Raw genomic sequence first — 21,815 nt, forward strand, 5'->3', positions numbered from 1 at the left:
AGGCAGATTTTTAACCACTGGACCACCAGGGAAGTCCCTGGTGATGACTTTCTAGATACAACTACCAAAGGCATGATCCATGAAAGAAATAACCGATAAGCTGAATTTCATTAAAGTTAAATTCTGCTTTGAAAAAAACAATATCAAAAGAATGAGAAGTCAAGTAACAGACTGGGAGAAAGTATTTGCAAAAGATACATCTAAAAAGGACTGTTTTCCAGGGGCTTCCCTGGTGGCGCAGTGGTTGAGAGTCCACCTGCCGATGCAGGGGACACAGGTTCGTGCCCCGGTCCGGGAAGATCCCACGTGCCGCAGAGCGATTAGGCCCGTGAGCCATGGCTGCTGAGCCTGCGCGCCCGGAGCCTGTGCTCCGCAACGGGAGAGGCCACAACAGTGAGAGGCCCACATACTGCACAAAAAAAAAATTAAAAATAAATAAATAAAAAAATAAAAAGGACTGTTTTCCAAAATATACAAAGAACTTAAAAAAACCTCAACAATAAGAAAACAAACAACTCTGTTAAAAAATGGACAAAAGACCTTAACAGATACCTCACCAAAGAATATACAGATGGCCAATAAGCATACAAAAAGTTGATCCACATCATATGTCATCACGGAAATACAAAGTAAAACACTAATGAGATGCTGTACACACCTATAAGAATGGCCAAAACCTGGACACTGACAACACCAAATGCTGATGAAGAGGTGGAACAACAGGAACTCTCAATTACTGCTGGTAAAAATGCAAATGGAAGAGCCACTTTGAAGATAGTTTTGTGGTTTCTTGCAAAACCAAACATACTCTTACCATATAATCCAGCAATTGTGCTCCTTTGTATTTACCCAAATGACTTGAAAATGTATGGCCACACAAAAACGTGAACACAGATGTTTATAGCAGCTTTTTTCACAATTGCCCAAACTTGGAAACAACCAAGATTTCCTTCAGTAGGTGAATCGATAAATAAACTGTGGTACATCCAGACAATGGAATGTTATTCAGGCCAGAAAAGAAATAAGCTATCAAGCCATGAAAAGACATGGAGGAACCTCAAATGCATATCACTAAGTGAAAGAAGCCAATCTGAAAAAGCTACATACTGTATGAATCCAATGACATGACATTCTGGAAAAGGCAAAACTATGGAGACAGTAAAAAGATCAATGGTTTCCAGCAGTTGGGGGCCAGGGAGGAATGAATAGGCAAAGCACAGAGGATTTTTAGGGCAGTGAAAATACTCTGTATGATACCGTAACAATAGTATACATTTGTCCAAGCTCATAGAACTTACAGCGCCAAGAGTGAACCATAATATAAATTATAAATTTATATTTATAAATTTATGGTTTATATAAATATAAACCATAATATAATATAAATTATGAACTTTGGGTGATTAGAATGTGTCAGTGTCGGTTCACTGGTTATAACACATGTACCACTCTGGTGGGTATGTTGATAATGGAGGAGACCATGTATGTGTCGGGACAGGGGGTATACGGGGAATCTATGTACCTTCCTTCAATTTTATTTTGACTCTAAAACTGCTCTAAAAGAATAAAGTCTTAAAAACAAAACAAACAAACAGCATGATAATACACACACACACACAAAGGAAAAAAATGTACTGGATGGGGTTAACAGCAGATTAGGATGTGTAGAAAATCAGTGAACTTGGAGAGAAAGCAATAGAAACTATTCAAAATGAGAGAGAAATAAAACAGATCCGAAGTTGAGAGCATTTGGGCTCACCAGGCCCAAGGCCCTGCACTGCCATCCCGACACCACCTGACGTTGGGCTTCTCTAAGTTCCTCCATGACCCCCCCAGCACAGCACTCCACCCTGTGCTTCAGAAGCTCCTGCCCCACCCCAGGGAGCCCACAGCACAGTGCCAATACATGCAGGTGGCAGCCACTGCGGGGCTGGGGGGTGGGAGACCACGTACCCTGTGGCCCTCCCAGCACCAGCGTGACCGACACCAGCCCTGAGGATGGGATTCGTCCTCCCACACAGCCTCACATAGCGCCCACACAGCTCTCAGCAGCTTCAGAGGGCCCTGCAGACGTTCACTTCCTCCCGTTTTACAGCAGGAAGCAGGGGTACACAGGGTCCCAGAGCTGGAAGGAGCAGAGCAGGCCTGCAGTCTCCAGCTGCAGTCCCAAGACTCCTGTGGCCTGACTGAGCCTCTGAACCTCACAGTTCCCACTTTGAAAGAGAGAGAAACCTGGGGTAGAAGACCTACAACAGAAATGGGGCGCCATCACATGTGCAGAACAGGGACCTGGGTGAGGACCAAGCTCAGCTCTGCAGCTCATCTCATGTCATCCTTCCAAGAGCCCAAAGACATGGGCCTCATCTCATGCCAGGCAGGGCTGGGGGCAGTAACTGGCCCTGGGTGACACCATTCAAGTGCAGAGCTGGGACCGCTGTCCCCCTGTCCCCTCCCCTGCTGCCTAACCTGCGGTCTCCTGGCCACCCACTCCCAGTCTCAGAAATCTCCTGGATCCTTGAAAATCTCTACTGGCACCGAGGAATCAAAACCACAGCACTGTGGTGCCCCATATTTACTTTAGACAAGCAGAGAAGTAAAGTTCAGTGTGGCAAGGGTGCAGGGAAACAGGCATACTTGTGGACTCTTGATGTGAGTTAAAATGGTCTGGCCTTTTTTTTGAGGACAGTTTGCCATTATATATAACGAAAGTATAATATTACCTAACCCATTGACACAACAATTTCACTTCCAAGGAGTTACCCAGTAGACGGTACACATGCATGTATGACACATACAAAGGTATATACTACAGTACAGTTGGAATTAGCAAAAAAACAAAAAACAAAAAAACCAAACAAGGATATAATCTAGAAAGATATTCATGAAAGACAAGAATGAAATAAACTGGTTCACCCACATCTGCTTTACCTATACAATAAAATGTTATGCTGTTAGAAAGAATAGGATAAATCCGCATGTACTGACCTAAGACATCTAACGGAATTGGTTATTAACTCAGAATATAACAAAAGTGATCATGACTGTAAATGCATTTTTAAAAAAGCCATGAGAAGGGATGAGAACGGGAGTTTGGGATGTCAGAGGCCTAGGTCTCACATTCCCCAAACCATCAAGATCATATTTTGACCTTGTCTACACAGGTATTCTCACATTCACCTGGAAAAACACCTGTTGTACTAAAGTGATTCATTCATGCAGCAGCCTTAAACATGGGTCTCGTCTAGTATAGACTAATTTTTAAAAAATTAATTCTGTAATCATTTTGTGATTATATGTTATTGCGTCTCTGAATTTTGAATTAATTTGTTAAATGAAAGTACTTAAAACTTCATGACACCTGTAATGTTGGTTTCACATTTAATTTTTTTTTTTTTAAACATATAAGGAACCTGGAACATGCAGGGGTGGAGCCTTTCCACTTGAAGTGTCTTTAGGATGTGCATCACCATGGGTTTTCCTGTTAGCATCACCCACCTCTAAGGAAGGAGGGGCGGCTCCAGTTCCTGGCTGCCTCGCAGGCAATGTGACTAGAAGGAACTGGGAACCTCCTTCCTGCTGAAACTCAAGGGTCAGAACAAAACGTGTGGAAGGCAGCCTTCTTCTTGGGCTGCTGTTTAATCAATTTGCCATGAGTATGTTTTAGAATTTAAGCATAAGTGTAAAATAGTAAAAGAAAGAAAAGACAGCCAATCTCTCTGTCGCTCCAGGCAGCTTGCCAGGGAGTTTCCAGCTTGACACTGCCCGCTCCAATGCCTGGAATACACTGCTGGGACCGCTCAGAAGGCCAGCCGGGCCGCGGACCGGGAAGGGGAGCGCGAGCTCTTCTCCCTCTGGGCCCGGGTCGGTCCTGCCGGGCCGTGACCCTGTTCCTTCCCCCGATTCTGCCCACTGTTGGTCCTGCGCGGGTGACCCGGGCAGGCACCCAGCCATGTCCGCCTGCCCACTCCCCCCACCCCGCTCCCTCCCCCGCTTCTGCCGCCCCCTCCCAGCCACCAGACGATCCTTCCCCCCAGCCAGGACCCGCGGCGGGGACTCACCGATAGCAGGACGACAAAGATGAGAGCCAAGGGCCCCCGGAGCCGAGGCCTGGGACCGGGGGGGCGCCCTGCTCCGGAGCCCGAGGCGGCCGGTGGGCTCTGTCCCCGCTGCCCCGTGCTGTCGCGGGGCGCTCGCTGTCCCAGCCGCCGCGGCGTGACAGCCTGCAGAGCCATCAGGAAGCAACAGTGTCTTTCGTGGGGCTCTGGATCGTCCCTGCCGCCCGTGGGGTGTGCGGGAGCTCACTCTTGTCTCTCTCTTTACTCTCTTGGGAGGGTGGACCGTCCTGACTTTTGTACTCGGCGGCGTTGAGTCACCTGGGCGGGGCAAAGAACGGAAGCCAGCTAGCGAATAGGCACACCGTTGTTGAAACACGTGATGTGTTGGCAGAGAGGCTCTGAATAAAAGGCCGTCGTCTTCTAGGTACACCTCCGGAAGGTGGGGGGCTGGACATAGAACTAACCCTCTGGCTACCCTGGGCACGTGGTTTGTTTCTGGATCCTGTCCTTCCGAGGACAGGCACAGAAGGTGGTGGTGAGGAGTTTGGGGGGACGAAGTGGGAGCTGACCACTCCCAGAAACTGTGCCCTCAGCTGTGACCAGGGTAGTGAGGTTGAGTCCGAACCCAGGACCTGTCCTGATCCCGTCCCCTTTCCAGAGCCAAAGCCTCCCGTGTTTATAAACTCTGAACTAACCTGCCCTGACTTTGGCATTTTCCTCACACGGCTACTCCCTCACCCGCCCCCCCCCCACCGCCACCGCAAGAGTCTCATTGACTGAGTTGATATGTTTCACTGCACCCAGGGTCACTTTGCAGCTCTGTCCCAGTGCGAAGCTTCTTGGTCAGGGCCTTGATCTTAGCATCTCTGTAGCCAGGTGTCTGGCTGGAGCAGACACTCAATGAACAGGTGAGTCGACCGAATGAAGTTCACAGAGGCATTGATCGCTGGGTCTGAATTCAGGTCACCATTAGGCTTCCGACCTCCCCCATCACCACCTTGCATGTTCTGGTAGTTTCAGGTCCATCATCTGACTTTCACACTCAGGACTTCATGTTATCTTGTCTCAGCCCTACTGCTCCTGCAGTCAGGCAAGCTGGAGGAACCCATTTCAGCCTTTCTTCAGGATTTTCCTTCCCTGTAGATTCCATAAAGCCCTTGGGAAACAGAACTGCTGGAGACTAATTGGCACATTAAACCAAATGGGCCAAGAGGGGGGTCCCCACGTGGGTCAGGCCCTTTCAGCTGTCCCTATACCTCCATCTCTGTGCCTGGCCTATTTTATCTTCATGACTCTCTGAATGTCCTTTGATGATAACAGGGCCCTGATTTTGCAATCCAAGGACACCATCCACATTGGGCAACGCTGCACTTTGGGCCATCAGGCTCAGAGGCATATGTCCAGGTCACTCCAGACTGTCCCATCTCTCTAGTTTGTCAGGACCAAGTAGGTACCAAACCTTCATCCCTCTCCTCAAGTTCCCATCATCTTCTTCTGCTCTCCATCTCATCCTGGAATGTCTGGGTTTGGCCTCTGCTATCTGTAGGCTGTTGCCAAGGACTCCATTGTGCTGTTCTCAAGCCCACGTCCCTCCTCTCTTATTCATGCCAAGGAGGAAGTGGGACACCGGCGGCTCCAGTGAAAATAATTTGTCAGTTGGCACTGGGAGGAAAAGGCTGGCTCTGACACTGTGTGATTTGGTGGTCCTGGGCTCTCTATCCTATAGGAGGTGTGAACATTTGATAATACAATGCAGGTACAAATACTTCGTTAAAAAGCTCCATGGAAGGTTTGTTACAGTACATTTCAGACTTGATGACACAAAATAAAAAGAAAGAGAAAAGAACCCTTATTATGAAACGCTTCTCTATTAAAAGGGAAAATCTATACGAAGGAGCCTGGTTCAGAGCGGGGTTGGTGGCTGTCTGGCTATGGTCCTCAGCTGGTGGGACCAAAACACGCTAAATGCATGGATCCAGTGTCCTGGGTTCAATGTGTAGAGGAGAGGAACAGTTGTCAAAGAGCAGACCCTTTACAGTGATTCAGCAGGGAAAGGACGAAGTGCGCCCACAGGAGTAGAGGAGAAAGAGGAAACCCGAGAAACCACAGACGAGTAATGGAAGACCGTAACACCTGAATATGTGCAGCCTAGGAAAAAGGGCAAAGATGACTTGGGATTCAGGAAAGGGGTGGATGAAAATACACTATTGTAGTAATGGATTCAGAACACGTGCTAGAAATACCACGACTTGTCCAATCTCAAGATACTATGGGTTTTCAATAAAACTAAATATATATATATATACATATATATAAATTATTTAATGAAATTTCATGTAGTGGGCATGTTACATCCAGGCAGTGAAGTGGTGTGCGCCTGCTCTATCTTCTTTACTCCCTGGGACTAAGTTTTGGCCTCTCCGATCCTCAGTTTTCTTCTTTAAATGAACATGGTCGTATCTTTCACACTTGCTTTCTGTTTTAGAGTTAGAGCAGAAGTTGCTCCTGGCATAATGGAACATCAGGCTATCAAGAGTTCTAGCAGACTTCTCTGGATCCTGTGCCCACATTTTCAGAGGGATCCTTGATGGCCATTCCATACCATACTCTCTTAGCAACTTTCAAATATACAGTACAGTATTATTAATTATAGTCTCCATGCTGTACATGACATCTCTAGGACTTATTTAATTTATAACTGGAACTTTATACCTCGTTCTTAAAGGGAGTGTCCTATTTTATCTTCTCCATCATGATGGCATTTACCTTAAGGTTCATTCTTTATTCCATCTCATTCAAAAGATTTCTTCTTTCTTGGAAATATAGTAGCTATTATCTCTCCTACTCACTTGACACAAACATGTATCACCTTCTATTTTATTTTCTGTTTGCAGACTGCATGTATTCTGACCAGATAACTCTGTTACTATAAAATCTTTCTTATTCCACCTCCCTATTTCTTACTTCAGATATCTCTTTTATTTCCACATTGTGTCTTACATATGTTGTCTAACACAGTTTGCTCACTGATCATAGATCTTGATCTTATGGAGACATAAGCTTGACCCAATACATTTTTTCTTCACTGGGACTATTTAAGCTTCCCATATGGCTGTTATTTCTTTTTTTAATATTTATTTTTTTATTCACTTACTATTTATTTATTTTTTGACTGTGTCAGGTCTTAGTTGCGGCATGCGGGATCTTCATTGAGGCACGCGGGATCTTTTGTTGCGGTGCTCCGGCTGATTGTTGTGGCACGCGGGCTCTTTGTTGCGGCGCACACATTTTCTCTCTAGTTGTGGCGGCGTGAGGATTTTCTCTTCTCTAGTTGTGGTGCACCGGCTCCAGAGCACGTGGGTTCTGTAGTTTGCAGCACGCAGGCTCTGCAGTTGAGGCACGTGAGCTCAGTAGTTGTGGAGCATGGGCTTAGTTGCCCCATGGCATGTGGGATCTTAGTTCCCTGACCAGGGATCGAACGCTGTTCCCCTGCATTGGAAGGTGGATTCTTTACCACTGGACCATCAGGGAAGTCCCCATGGCTGTTATTTCTAATTATTAAGGTCCTCGATGAAGGTGGCCAGAGTGGTGGGTGGGGCAAATGGGAGGCAGGGGCTAGCTCATTCAAGAACAAGGCAGAATCATCAACTCCCTCTCAGTGTCTTTTCTCTCATCCACTTCCTTCCTCTGGTTCCTCTTTTAGGCCATTTATATTTAATATATGCAAAACCTAACCAAGGAGGTGACTGAGCACTGTAAAACATTGGTAAAGGAAATTGAAGATGATCCAAAGAAATGGAAAGATATCCCACGCTCCTGGATTGGAAGAATTAATACTGGTAAAATGGCCATACTACCCGAAGCAGTCTACAGACTTTAATTTAATGTGATCCCTATCAAATTAGCCGTGACATTTTTCACAGAACTAGAACAAATAATCCTAACATTTATATGGAACCACAAAAGACCCAGAATTGCCAAAGCAATCCTGAGGAAAAAGAACAAAGGTGGAGGCATAACTCACCCAGATTTCAGACAACACTACAACGCTACAGTAAGCAAAAGTGTGGTATTGGCACAAAAACAGACATATAGATCAATGGAACTGAATAGAGAGCTCAGAAGTAAACCCACACACCTACAATCAATTAATCTTTGATAAATGAGGCAAGAATCATACAGTGGAGAAAGGAGAGTCTCTTCAGCAAGTGGTGCTGGGAAAGCTGGAAAGCCTTATGTAAATCAATGGAATTAGAACACTCCCTCACACCATACACAAAAGTAAACTCAAAATTGTTTAAAGACATAAATATAAGACATGACACCATAAAACTCCTAGAAGAGAACATAGGCAAAACATTCTCTGACATAAATCATAGCAATATTTTCTTAGATTAGTCTCCCAAGGCAAAAGAAATAAAAGCAAAAATAAATTGGACCTAATCAAACTTAAAAGCTTTTACACAGCAAAAGAAACCATAACAAAATGAAAAGACAACCTACAGACTGTAAGAAAAAATTTGCAACAATGTGACCGACAAGGGGTTACTTTCCAAAATAGACAAACAGCTCATACAACTCAATATCAAAATAAAGGAACAACCCAATCAAAAAATGGGTAGAAGACCTAAATAGACATTTCTCCAAAGAAGACATACAGGTGACCAACAGGCATATGAAAAGATGCTCCACATTGCTGATTATTAGAGAAACGCAAATCAAAACTACAAAGAGATATCACTTCACACCAGTCCGAATGACAATCATCAAAAAGTCTACAAATCATAAATGCTGGAGAGGGTGTGGAGAAAAGGGAACCCTCCTCTACACTGTTGGTGGGAATGTAAGTTGGTGCAGCCACTATGGAGAACAGTATGGAGGTTCCTTAAAAATCTAAAAATAGAATTACCGTATGACCCAGCAATCCCACTCCTGGGCATATACCCAGAGAAAACTATAATTCAAAAAGACACATGCACCCCAATGTTCATTGCAGACTATTTACAATAGCTAGGACATGGAAGTAACCTAAATGCCCATTAACAGATGAATGGATAAAGAAGATGTGGTACATATATACAATGGAATATTACTCAGCCATAAAAAGGAATGAAATTGGGTCATTTGTAGACCCAATTTATTAATTTCTACTATTTCTACATGACTTCCACAAATCATGTATTAACGCATATATGTGGAACCTAGAAAAATGGTACAGATGAACCGGTTTGCAAGGCAGAAATAGAGGCACAGGTGTAGAGAACAAACGTATGGACACCAAGGGGGGAAAGTGGGGGGCAGGTGGTGGTGGTGGGATGAATTGGGAGATTGGAATTGACATATATACACTAATATATATAAACTAGATAACTAATAAGAACCTGCTGTATAAAAAATAAATAAATAAAATAAAAATAAAAATAAATAAATAACAAATCACGTCCCAGGATTTCTAACCCTCTCCAAGCCTCCTAGAGAGTGTTCAGGCAATGTCTTGTCAGGTGGCTTTTGCTTCATTTCTCTGGGTCACCAAAACCTTTCTCACACTAATGACCATTTTGCTCTACCCTAGTAGTCTAAAGAATTAACCTAAGGAAATAATCATAGATTATAAGAACATTTATGTACAAAAATGTTTCTTGAAGCATTATATAAAATATCAAGCACATTGCAAGAATCCCTATAGGATTCTGGTTGAGTAAATGATAGTGTAATATTAGAGAGTTATTAAAATAATGTAGCAAGATAATTAATGATACACAGCATGATCAAAATATGGCAGGAGGAAAACATGAGAGGATTAAATAGAGTATATATTTTGCGGTTTTAGGAGAAGTTCAAAATTTTTTTTATCATTCTCTTCAAATGGTTCAGCTGAGCATAAGCTAAAATCAGTAACTTGCCTGTAATGAATAGGGTACAACAGAAGTGGCAGTGTGTGACTCCTAAGACTAGATCATTAAAGGCATTGTGGTTTCCTCCTTCCTCTCTCTGGTAGATCACTCTCTCTGGGGCGGCCAACTGCCCTGACATGAGGATATTCAAGCAGTCCTATGGAGCAATCCCTGCAGCAAGTGACTGAGTCCTCCTGCCAAGAGCCAGCAAGCAATGGAGGCTTCTTCAGTAGCCATGTGATGAGCCATCTGGGCAGTAGACCCTCCAGCCCCAGTCGGATAAATGCTTGTAGTTTTAAGCTTCAACATTTTCAGGAGATATGTAGGCAGCAATAGATAACAATTACAGTGTACAGGATGCAATGAGGACCGGATACCAATGAATCACTCAACCTCACTCTTCCCTTCCCACCTCTGTCCCTCCCTTCTGTTTATTCATCTATGTCTAATGAAATGCACTAATATGCTGAGGGTGATATATCTAGATAATGGAAAAACAGTGAGATTTCTGTATATATGTATCATTTTAATCTTCCACAGCAAATATGTCTAACTTAAAATATAAATATTGTTTTTAAATGTACAATGCTCTACCCTGTTTATAAGAGAAGCCTTTTTAGTATGATAGAATCTACTTTCATGTAATTATTTCTCCCAACAAACCAAATGCTTGTAAGCAAGCACTACCGTGAAAAATACTAAAATTTTTTAGACCCGAGACAACATTTTTGAAAGGGAAATTCCAGCCAGTTTCCTGAAGAGTCAACTGCTTACCAACATTTACAGTAATCACTGTGATTCAGCAGTAACAGAATGAACTTACTGAATGGTACCATGTATTAAGCATCCAATATCATGATTTTAGAAAAATAATGACCTAGTAAAGTAATTAGTATGAAACTATTGCCGTTTTAACCATCCCCTGAATGTGCCTTGCTTTGCTTTAGAAAAATAATTTCCAGATTTTCTGCTTTTGCTTATAAGAAGATAAAAATTACGTAAGTGTCCATCTTGAGCAGACTGACCAAGAAATGCAGCCTGGCCTAGGTCCCAGCTAGGGTCTAGGGTTTGTGTGAGGTGGGGTGAGAGGGTGGAGCTCTGCAGAGTCTCTGTGATTATCACTTTATAGGGTAGGGTCACAGAGTTTGAACAAGTTTGGCTTTCGGCCAAAGCACCTTGTGATATTTTTAACTATTAAAAGGAAGTAAAAGAGAATAAAATGTAGTGTTCTGCTGCTACATCCTGTATTTTTAAGCAGGAAATCCCTGATCATGCAGAGTATTTGAACAAACCAGAAAGTTTTTTTGGGTTTTTTTCCCCTCCCATTTCTAGCCAAGAACAAAACAAATTCTTGGAAGAACTAGGTAAGGGGCTGGAGTAGAGGATTAATTGGTGTTAAATCCAGGAGGATTGGAGGAGGCCAGGAAGATGGAAGAGGAGGTGGGGTTGGACTGCAATCAAGAAAATCAGCACCATTCTCCTGCCTAGCGCCCCTCTGAAGTGTAATCCATGGAAATATGTCTTTAATCTGTCCCTCCCACTGCCCCACGAGGACAGGAGGGTGGGTCAGCCTTGCCCGCCGAGCACAGGCACCGTTGGCCCATGCGAGCTGCCCTGTATTATGGAATCGGGCCAGCAGTCCAGAGCACAGGGCACCAGACCCATCCAGTTAGCATGTTTTGGCAAAAGTAGCTGAGGCTCACAGCCCAACAAACACCAGTCGTGCTTCTGATTTCATGCTCACTCCTGAGTGCATTTTCTTTCAAAGGAGAAAGATTGTATAATAAAGATTTTTTTGTTTAAAAATTTTTTTTGCATTGTTAATTCTGAACTATGTTGATAATATCATCCCTGACATAGCAACAGAGTTTTTTTCCCTCATGCATTGTCTTCAAATCCTCTCACAGAGCCCAGGCACCGATTCTGCACTTTACTCAAGGCCAGTGCCAAGTTCCTTTCAGTGAACAAAATGCCTCCCATGATTCTGTGCGGCTCGAGGAAGAGGACAGGGACATGAGCTTGGGAACAGCACTGTGGAGTCCATGGCAACAGCCTACAGATATCAGAGGCCCAACCCAGATCCTGGTGGATGAGATGGAGAATAGAGGAAGATGCTGGGAACTGTGAGGAGTGGGATGGGGGCTTGGAAACAGCTTAGTCCTGATAAACTAGAGAGATGGGGCAGTCTAGGGTGACCTGGACATATGTCTGAGCCTGGTGGCAGGAAGCACAGCCTTGCCCCAATGTGGATAGTGACATGGAATTGTGAAATCAGGGCCCTGTTGCCATGGAGAGACATTCAGAGAGTCATGAAAATAAATAATACACAGTTTATTTATCTATAAAATAGTGTTTGAGCTCTGTAATCACATCCAGGCCACATTCTTTCTTGTGGATCTCACTTGCATGCTGTAGTGTATATAGAAGTAGAAGTATAATGCAGTACACGTGAAACCTATGTAATATTATAAACCAGTGTTACTTCAATTCAAAAAAAAAGAAAGAAAAATAACTGTCTAACATGTCCAAAATATTCTATGATGTAGAGCTTTAAATTTATAAAATTATAGAGGCCAAAGTTAATTCACAATAGTAAAATACAGTCCTTTGCTTATACATAAAATCGTCTTAGCAATTCAATGGTAAATTGGTCATTACTTAACAAATAATTTTAAATGTCTATGGAAAAATATTCCACTTGGGCCCCCAATAAGTCCTGCCATTTCTGTGCATTTATATGTGCCATCATTCTGGAAAATCTGAAGCCAATAACAAATTATATTAGATGTTTTTATAAGTATATTGATTTATTCTTTTTTTTTTTTTTTTGCGGTATGCGGGCCTCTCACTGTTGTGGCCTCTCCCGTTGCGGAGCACGGGCTCCAGACGCGCAGGCTCAGCGGCCATGGCTCACAGGCCCAGCCGCTCCGCGGCATGTGGGATCTTCCCGGACCGGGGCACGAACCCGCGTCCCCTGCATCGGCAGGCGGACTCTCAACCACTGTGCCATCAGGGAAGCCGTTTCTTATTCTTTTAAATAATGGCAGAGTATTTTATTGTTTGAATGAACCACACTTTTACTCTCCCCTGTTCTGGATAGTTGTTTCAACTATATCCTATTTATGTTTTTGCTAATTCCAACAGCATGGTAGTAAATACACTTGTACATAGCACACATCCATATAGACTTGTGTACCAGTCTATTACATAACTCCTTAGAAGTGGAATTGTTTCATCAGTGGCATAAATGATTTTAAAATGTTTTAGATAACAACAAACTGTTCTCCAAAAGAAGGCTGGACCATTTTAACTCACATCAAGAGTCCACAGGTGTGCCTGTTTCCCTGCACCCTTGCCACACTGAACTTTACTTCTCTGCTTGTCTAAAGTAAATATGGGGCACCACAGTGCTGTGGTTTTGATTCCTCGGTGCCAGTAGAGATTTTCAAGGATCCAGGAGATTTCTGAGACTGGGGGTGGGTGGCCAGGAGACCGCAGGTTAGGCAGCAGGGGAGGGGACAGGGGGACAGCGGTCCCAGCTCTGCACTTGAATGGTGTCACCCAGGGCCAGTTACTGCCCCCAGCCCTGCCTGGCATGAGATGAGGCCCATGTCTTTGGGCTCTTGGAAGGATGACATGAGATGAGCTGCAGAGCTGAGCTTGGTCCTCACCCTGGTCCCTGTTCTGCACATGTGATGGCGCCCCATTTCTGTTGTAGGTCTTCTACCCCAGGTTTCTCTCTCTTTCAAAGTGGGAACTGTGAGGTTCAGAGGCTCAGTCAGGCCACAGGAGTCTTGGGACTGCAGCTGGAGACTGCAGGCCTGCTCTGCTCCTTCCAGCTCTGGGACCCTGTGTACCCCTGCTTCCTGCTGTAAAACGGGAGGAAGTGAACGTCTGCAGGGCCCTCTGAAGCTGCTGAGAGCTGTGTGGGCGCTATGTGAGGCTGTGTGGGAGGACGAATCCCATCCTCAGGGCTGGTGTCGGTCACGCTGGTGCTGGGAGGGCCACAGGGTACGTGGTCTCCCACCCCCCAGCCCCGCAGTGGCTGCCACCTGCATGTATTGGCACTGTGCTGTGGGCTCCCTGGGGTGGGGCAGGAGCTTCTGAAGCACAGGGTGGAGTGCTGCGCTGGGGGCATCCTGGAGGAACTCAGAGGAGCCCAGCGTCAGATGGTGTCGGGGATGGCAGTGCAGGGCCTCGGGCCTGGTGAGCCCAAGTGCTCTCAGCTGTCCCTCTGGTGAGCGCCTTGCACAGGTGCAGTTTGAAGGGTAAAGGTATCCATCCATGAGGCTGCACGTGGCTGGTCACCACGGCCCCTGCTAAGAAGGCCTCAGTCCCTGTCCTTGGACCACTTCCCCTCAGCCAGGGATGGAGAGAAGCATGGCTCCAACCTTCTGTGTCAGGGCTGGAGGAGTAGGGCCAGTGACATGCACGGAGCATGTGCCGTTGGGCAGCTGTATCCTGCACTCAACCAGGGATTGGGCATCCGTTATTCAGTGTAATTTTCCTAACAACTCAGGGAGATAGGGATGGTTTTTAACCTGTGTTTAATATAGAGAAAATGAGATTCAGAAGGAATACATTTCTGGCCTGACCATCTTTTTGTTTGTTTGTTTGTTTTTGTTTTTGTTTCTGTTTTTTGCGGTACGCGGGCCTCTCACTGCTGTGGCCTCTCCCGCTGCGGAGCACAGGCTCCGGACGCGCAGGCCCAGCGGCCATGGCTCACGGGCCCAGCCGCTCCGTGACATGTGGGATCCTCCCGGACCGGGGCACGAACCCGTGTCCCCTGCATCGGCAGGCGGACTCTCAACCACTGCGCCACCAGGGAAGCCCATGACCATCTTTATAATAGCAGGTATATTTTGCCCTGGGAATAGCATCTCCTGCCAGTTCCTCTTCAGGTATATGTGAGAAGGGGGGAAAGGAAGAAAGGGTCAACGTTGTACTTAACACCCCAGTGTGCTAACACTTTAGACAACCATGTTGGACATTTAGGGGAGGTGAGCTAATTCCAGTTTACAGATGAGAAACTATAGCTCAGAGAGGAAAAGTGTACTGGGTCTGAAGTCTCTAGAGAGGAACTGAGAGGGAGAGGGGGAAAATAGGGATGTTTATTTTTAAAAGTAAAATATAAAGACAGTTTCAGTGTTAAGCTAGAAGAACTTCATTACTAAGTCATTGGAGTTCAGTTAAGTATTAAGGGTTAGTTAGTAGTTAACCACTGATATCTAGGCAGCACCCCTATTATGCAGTCTGTCCACTCTGGTTAATGGCAGCATGAACAGTGCCAGCCCCGGGCGAGCCTCGATCCTTGTCAGCCTGCTGGTTTCTAGCAGTCTCTTCTCAGCCGGGGGTGGGTCCCTCCCGCGCGTGCACAGATGAGCACTCACCCACACACTGGATGGGCCCCTCTGCACGTCTCCAGAGCTCTCTCTGGGCAGCTTTTCTTCTCCAGTTCTCGCCCTGCATTCAGCCTCCTGGAACTCCTCTCACTCCCTTAAGAGGCCATGGGGTCTCTGTCGGGTCCCTTCCTGAGCTTCAGCCTGGAAACTGTCCTTAGGCAGGATGCTGAGGCCAACCCTAGGCTCACCTCCTTTGTGTCCTGGGGAGGGTGCTGTTATTCACCCACCAAGTATTGGGTTGGCCAAAAAGTTCATTTGGTTAATGAACATGTTGTTCAATAAAGTTCTTGGTGAAAATGAAACAATGTGTCTCATTTTTACTTAAAACTGAACGAACTTTTTGGTCAACCCAATACTTGAAGAGCTCTTCATTCTGGGAAAGTCTGGGCCCTGGGGGAAGGAAACAAACGACTCCATGTTTCCCTGCTCCTGGGAGCTCACCGTCTGTGGAGGAAGTGAGACCAGGGACCTAAATAACCAAAAGAAAATGGCCTGAGATCCCATCACCCTCGCCTCGCCCCACCTCCAGAGAGCCTGTGATGTGATTCCTCTATAGATTTCCTCTGACAGAGGTGAGGCCCTGGGTTATGATATTACTATTGGAGGATGTGGTTTTTTTGTTTTTTTTTTTAAATTAAAATCAGCTTTCTGAGTAATGATTACACTAAAGAGAGCTTGTACTGAAATACAGCTTTTACCACGGGCCACGGTCTTTATACACATAGACACTCGTTGAATTCTCACAAAAGCCCTGCTGGGTAAGATCTCTGATTATCCTTGTCCGATGAGCAATGTGAGATGAAGATAGGTAGACGTGGCCTGCTGGAGGTCCCCCAGCTCTTTGGTGGAGGGGCGGGCAGGTGAGCAGCCCCAAGGTTGGGAACTGGGTCCCCTGCTGACCACTCTCCAGGTGAACATTTGGTCTCTGAGGCGTGCAGTCAGGCAGCACAGGGCCACCACTGGAGGGTCCCTGAGAGGTCATTTAGTCCCTTCCTTTCCTCTCCAACCTCATATTTACCCTTATTCACATTTACCCTTATTTACCTGAATAAGGGTAAATGTGAGGTTGGAGAGGAAAGGAAGTGACTTCCCAGGATCGTGCAGCTGTTTAGTGTCTGGCCCTGGATGAGAAGCCTGACGCCTGGATTCTCACCCTGTGGTCTTTTTACACAGTTAAAAAGAAGTCATAAACCTCAGAGTCAGATCTCAAGCCACAGGAAGACCTTGAGGACAGATCTGAAGCTGATGTCAGTTTACCAAATTACAGCTTAATTTAAGACAAGCAAGGCAGTTTTAAGGGTTGTATGCTCTAGAGGGGATAAAGGAGATTGCTTGAGTTGACTCTTGATCCAACAAACCGAGCTAGAGTGAGGATCAAATTTGGTTCTAGAAGAGTCTAAAGCATGCATTGCTTTGAGGCAAAAAAAAAAAAAAAAAAAAAAGACAAGGAAATTCCCAGCTGACCCTCATCTCTGGGAAGAGCTAGGGTCCATGGAGTCTTATGCCGCCCAAGAACTGGAACACAGGGCCTCCTCTCTTCTCACATTTGGTTCTCTCTCTCTCTCTCTCTCTCTCTCTCTCTCTCTCTCTCTCTCTCTCTCTCTCACACACACACACACACACACACACACACACACACATCCAACCTTGGATACATCCTGCATCCCTCAAGCAGAGACGGCTGACCTCAAACTAGGAAGCCTCCTCTTCCCTCACTTCACCCCTCCCTCCCATCTCTCTGACCTTGTTCTTATCTGTGATCCTGTCTGTGTGGACTTTCCCCTCCATGTCCACCTGTGTCCCTGCCACCCGTGGCATTGTCACCTCTGCTTTGCAGCCCCTCCAGGCTCTTTTCACCTTGGCGACCTTGGAGGTGGCGGGGGCAGGGGGGGTGTCTCTGTGTCTCTGCCTCAGCTCCCTGTGGCTGGAACTGTCCTGAGGAAAGGAAAGGCCATGCCTTGTCCCCGATGCCCCACAGGCCCTGCACAGGGCTGCACAGCAGGCTCCAGACGTGCCTCCCCCGAACGTACATGGGTTCTTAGATGCCTGCACTAACGCTAGTACGATGTTCTTGTCCTGTTCTAGAGGGTATTTACGTGGGTGGTGGGAAATATGACCGATGGTTTCGAGACAGGAAGGGGGCAGGGCACAGCCTTTAAAAGAATGACATAGCCCGAGGGCACAACATAAACTGATTAGAACCAAATAGGTCCAAGATGGCGGACGAGTCCAGTAGGCCTTGAGCCTCAGTATACTCTCATTGTAAGACATCAGCACGCTCAATGACACACCCACAGGCGCCATGACAGTTCCAAGGCCGACCATAAAGGTCAAAAAGTGGGCAATGGCCCAATTCCGAGAAATCCGCACCCCTTCCCCCAAATAGCTGGAATATTCCTCACACGTATCAGCCTATGAAATTACCCACCCCTGTAAAAACGGACAACCCCATACCCTGGTGCCGCTCTTACCTTCCGAGATGGCCCATACTCTGTCTGTGGAATAAACCTTCTTTCTCATTACTACGGCTCATTCTTTTTTTTTTTTTTTTTTTTTTTTTTTTTGCGGTACGCGGGCCTCTCACTGTTGTGGCCTCTCCCGTTGCGGAGCACAGGCTCCGGACGCGCAGGCCCAGCGGCCATGGCTCACGGACCCAGCCGCTCCGCGGCATGTGGGATCTTCCCGGACCGGGGCACGAACCCCTGTTCCCTGCATCGGCAGGCGGACTCTCAACCACTGCGCCACCAGGGAAGCCCACGGCTCACTCTTGAATTCTTCCCTGCTTGAAGCCAAGAACCCACACTTGGCGGCCGTCCCAGGGACTCGCCTGAGACCTGGGATGTGACCATCCTCTCGCGCCCCACATTCTGTCTCCTGCAACAATTTGGCAACAGAACAGAGGCAAGTGAATGTCATGCTGAGGGACTGCCCCGGTTATAGGCTCCCAGAGCCAGTTTTCACTGTGTGGGCCCTGATCAAACCAGCACTAAGATAATTGTTGATAAAGACAAAATTGTTTTCTCAGTGGATGGTGGACTAGATGTGTGAACTCAGACTTGGCCCGAGCAGTATTTGGCCTGTGTCCTCATGGTTAGGTTGCACCAGTGAGAAAGAGGAAAGTGGAGGCAGACATGGATCTGAGAGAGATGGTCACTATAACACTGGAGGTGATAAGATACGTTTCATAAGAGAGAGAAGGATTTCCTAACCTGAGAGCTGGCTGAGTCATTATCAAAATCAGAGAGTAGGGAGTAAAGGACTTTAAGATTTAGGTGTATGCATGTGTTTGGAGTCAGTATATCATTTTCCTTCTCTCTGAAGATCTTAATATTTCTTGCAATACAATTCTATTGGCAAAAAATTCCCTCAATTTTTGTTTGTCCCAGAATGTCTCTAGTTCTCTTTCACTTTTGAAGGATAATTTTATGGGGTACAGAATTCTAGTTTGGTGGGGTTTTTTTCTGAGCACATTAATCATTTCACTCCACTCTCTTTTTGCTTGCATGGGTTCTTAGATGTCAGCTGTAATTCTTATCTTCTCTCCCCTACAGGTAAGGTTTTTTTTTTTTCTCCTCTGGTTTTTTCCAGGATTTTTTCTTTAACTTTGATTTTCTGTAGTTTAAATATGATATATCTAGGTATAGTTTTTGTCATTTATCCTGTTTGGTAGACTCCGAGCTTCTGCATCTGTGGCTTGGTGTCTGACAATAATTTGGGAAAATCATCATTCATTATAGTCTCAAATATTTCTTCTGTTCCTTGCTCTCTTTCTTCTCTTCCTGGTATTACCACTATGTTTATGTTATAGTTTTTAGTTATCCCACTGTTCTTGGATAGTCTCTCCTGGGTTTTGTTTTGTTTTGTTTTTTTCAGTCCTTTTCTCTTTGCTTTTTAGTTTGGGGGTTTCTACTGAGGTAACCTGAAGCTCAGAGATTATTTCCTCAGCCATGTCCAGTCTACTAATAAGTCCACCGAAGGCATTCTTCATTTTTGTTAAAGTGTTTTTTGTCTCTGGCATTTCTTTTGGGGTCCTTCTTAGAATTTCCATCTCTTGGTTTACACTGACCATCTGTTCTTTTGCACTGTGTACCTTTTTTTTTTTATTTATGAATTTTATTTTATTTATTTTTTATACAGCAGATTCTTATTAGTCATCCATTTTATACATATCAATGTATATATGTCAATCCCAATCTCCCAATTCATCCCACCACCCCCACCCCCACCGCCACTTTCCCCTCTTGGTGTCCATATGTTTGTTCTCTACATCTGTGTCTCTATTTGGTTCATCTCTGTCTCTCATGGTTCATCTGTACCATTTTTCTAGGTTCCACATATACGTGTTAATATATGATGTTTGTTTTTCTCATTCTGACTTACTTCACTCTGTGTGACAGTCTCTAGATCCATCCACGTCTCTACAAATGACCCAATTTTGTTCCTTTTTTTATTTTTATTTTTTTAAGTAATCTGTAAAACTTTATTCAATGACATTAAGAAGTCCTAAGTTATACATAAAGTATCAGTTGTGGATATAGACAAAATATAAGTTTTTAAGGCCATGGAGGTAGAGATTTTCCTCATCCATTCACTGAGTAGATATCTGTATTCTTTCACAATGCAAAGATGAGTAAGGTTACTTTACTTAGTAACACGCAATATACTGAAGGTATAAATTATGGTTTGAAGAGAACAGTATTTTCTTTTCCTTTTTTTTGAATTTTATTTTATTTATATTTATATACAGCAGGTTCTTATTAGTTATCCATTTTATACATATTAGTGTATATATGTCAATCCCAATCTCCCAATTCATCACACTACCCCCACACCCCCCCCGCCACTTTCCCCCTTGGTGTCCATACATTTATTCTCTACAACTGTGTCTCTATTTCTGCTCTGCAAACCAGTTCATCTGTACCATTTTTCTAGGATCCACATATATGCATTAATATACAGTATTTGTTTTTCTCTTTCTGACTTACTTCACTCTGTATGACAGTCTCTAGATCCATCCACATCTCTACAAATGACCCAATTTCATTCCTTTTTAAGGCTGAGTAATATTCCACATCTTCTTTATCCATTCATCTGTCAATGGGCATTTAGGTTGCTTCCATGACCTGGCTATTGTAAATAGTGCTGCAATGAACATTGGGGTGCATGTGTCTTTTTGAATTATGGTTTTCTCTGGGAATATGCCCAGTAGTGGGATTGCTGGGTCATATGATAATTCTATTTATAGATTTTTAAGGAACCTCCATACTGTTCTCCATAGTGGCTGTATCAATTCACATTCCCACCAACAGTGCAAGAGGGTTCCCTTTTCTCCACACCCTCTCCAGCATTTGTTGTTTGTAGATTTTCGGATGATGCCCATTCTAACTGGTGTGAGGTGATACCTCACTGTAGTTTTGATTTGCATTTCTCTAATAACTAGTGATGTTGAGCAGCTTTTCATGTGCTTCCTGGCCATCTGTATGTCCTCTTTGGGGAAATGTCTCTTTAGGTCTTCTGCCCATTTTTGGATTGGGTTGTGTGTTTTTTTTTAATATTGAGCTGCATGAGCTGTTTATATATTTTGGAGATTAATCCTTTGTCTGTTGATTCGTTTGCAAATATTTTCTCCCATTCTGAGGGTTGTCTTCTCGTCTTGTTTATGGTTTCCTTTGCTGTGCAAAACCTTTGAAGTTTCATTAGGTCCCATTTGTTTATTTTTGTTTTTATTTCCATTACTCTAGGAGGTGGATCAAAAAAGATCTTGCTGTGATTTACGTCAAAGAGTGTTCTTCCTATGTTTTCCTCTAAGAGTTTTATAGTGTCTGGTCTTACATTTAGGTCTCTAATCCATTTTGAGTTTATTTTTGTGTATGGTGTTAGGGAGTGTTCTAATTTCATCCTTTTACATGTAGCTGTCCAGTTTTCCCAGCACCACTTATTGAAGAGACTGTCTTTTCTCCATTGTATATCCTTGCCTCCTTTGTCATAGGTTAGTTGACCATAGGTGTGTGGGTTTATCTCTGGGCTTTCTATCCAGTTCTATTGATCTGTATTTCTCTTTTTGTGCCAATACCATATTGTCTTGATTACTGTAGCTTTGTAGTATAGTCTGAAGTCAGGGAGTGTCATTCCTCCAGCTCCGTTTTTTCCCTCAAGACTGCTTTGGCTATTCAGGGTCTTTTGTGTCTCCATACAAATTTTAAGATTTTTTGTTCAAGTTCTGTAAAAAATGCCACTGGTTATTTGATACGGATTGCATTGAATCTGTAGATTGCTTTGTGTAGTATAGACATTTTCACAATATTGATTCTTCCACCCAAGAACATGGTATATCTCTCCATCTCTCTGTGTCATCTTTGATTTCTTTCATCAGTGTCTTATAGTTTTCTGCATACAGGTCTTTTACTTCCTTAGGTAGGTTTATTCCTAGGTATTTTATTCTTTCTGTTGCAGTGGTGAATGCG

The 21,815-nt window shown here is 44.6% G+C and overlaps 1 protein-coding gene across 1 annotated transcript in view; it reads right to left on the reverse strand.

Moving 5' to 3' along the window:
- The window catches only part of LOC132523866 (tumor necrosis factor receptor superfamily member 10B-like), a 48,535-nt gene extending 44,232 nt beyond the window's left edge, over window positions 1–4,303 (reverse strand). The window contains exon 1 of the mRNA XM_060155669.1: window positions 4,059–4,303. Within this exon, the coding sequence (XP_060011652.1) occupies window positions 4,059–4,232 (174 nt within the window). The 5' untranslated portion in view covers window positions 4,233–4,303. The remainder of the gene's footprint in view (window positions 1–4,058) is intronic.
- Between the last annotated feature and the right edge of the window lie 17,512 nt (window positions 4,304–21,815).

The sequence above is a fragment of the Lagenorhynchus albirostris genome, chromosome 7 (genome assembly GCF_949774975.1).
Source record: "Lagenorhynchus albirostris chromosome 7, mLagAlb1.1, whole genome shotgun sequence".
NCBI classification, from domain to species: Eukaryota; Metazoa; Chordata; class Mammalia; order Artiodactyla; family Delphinidae; genus Lagenorhynchus; species Lagenorhynchus albirostris.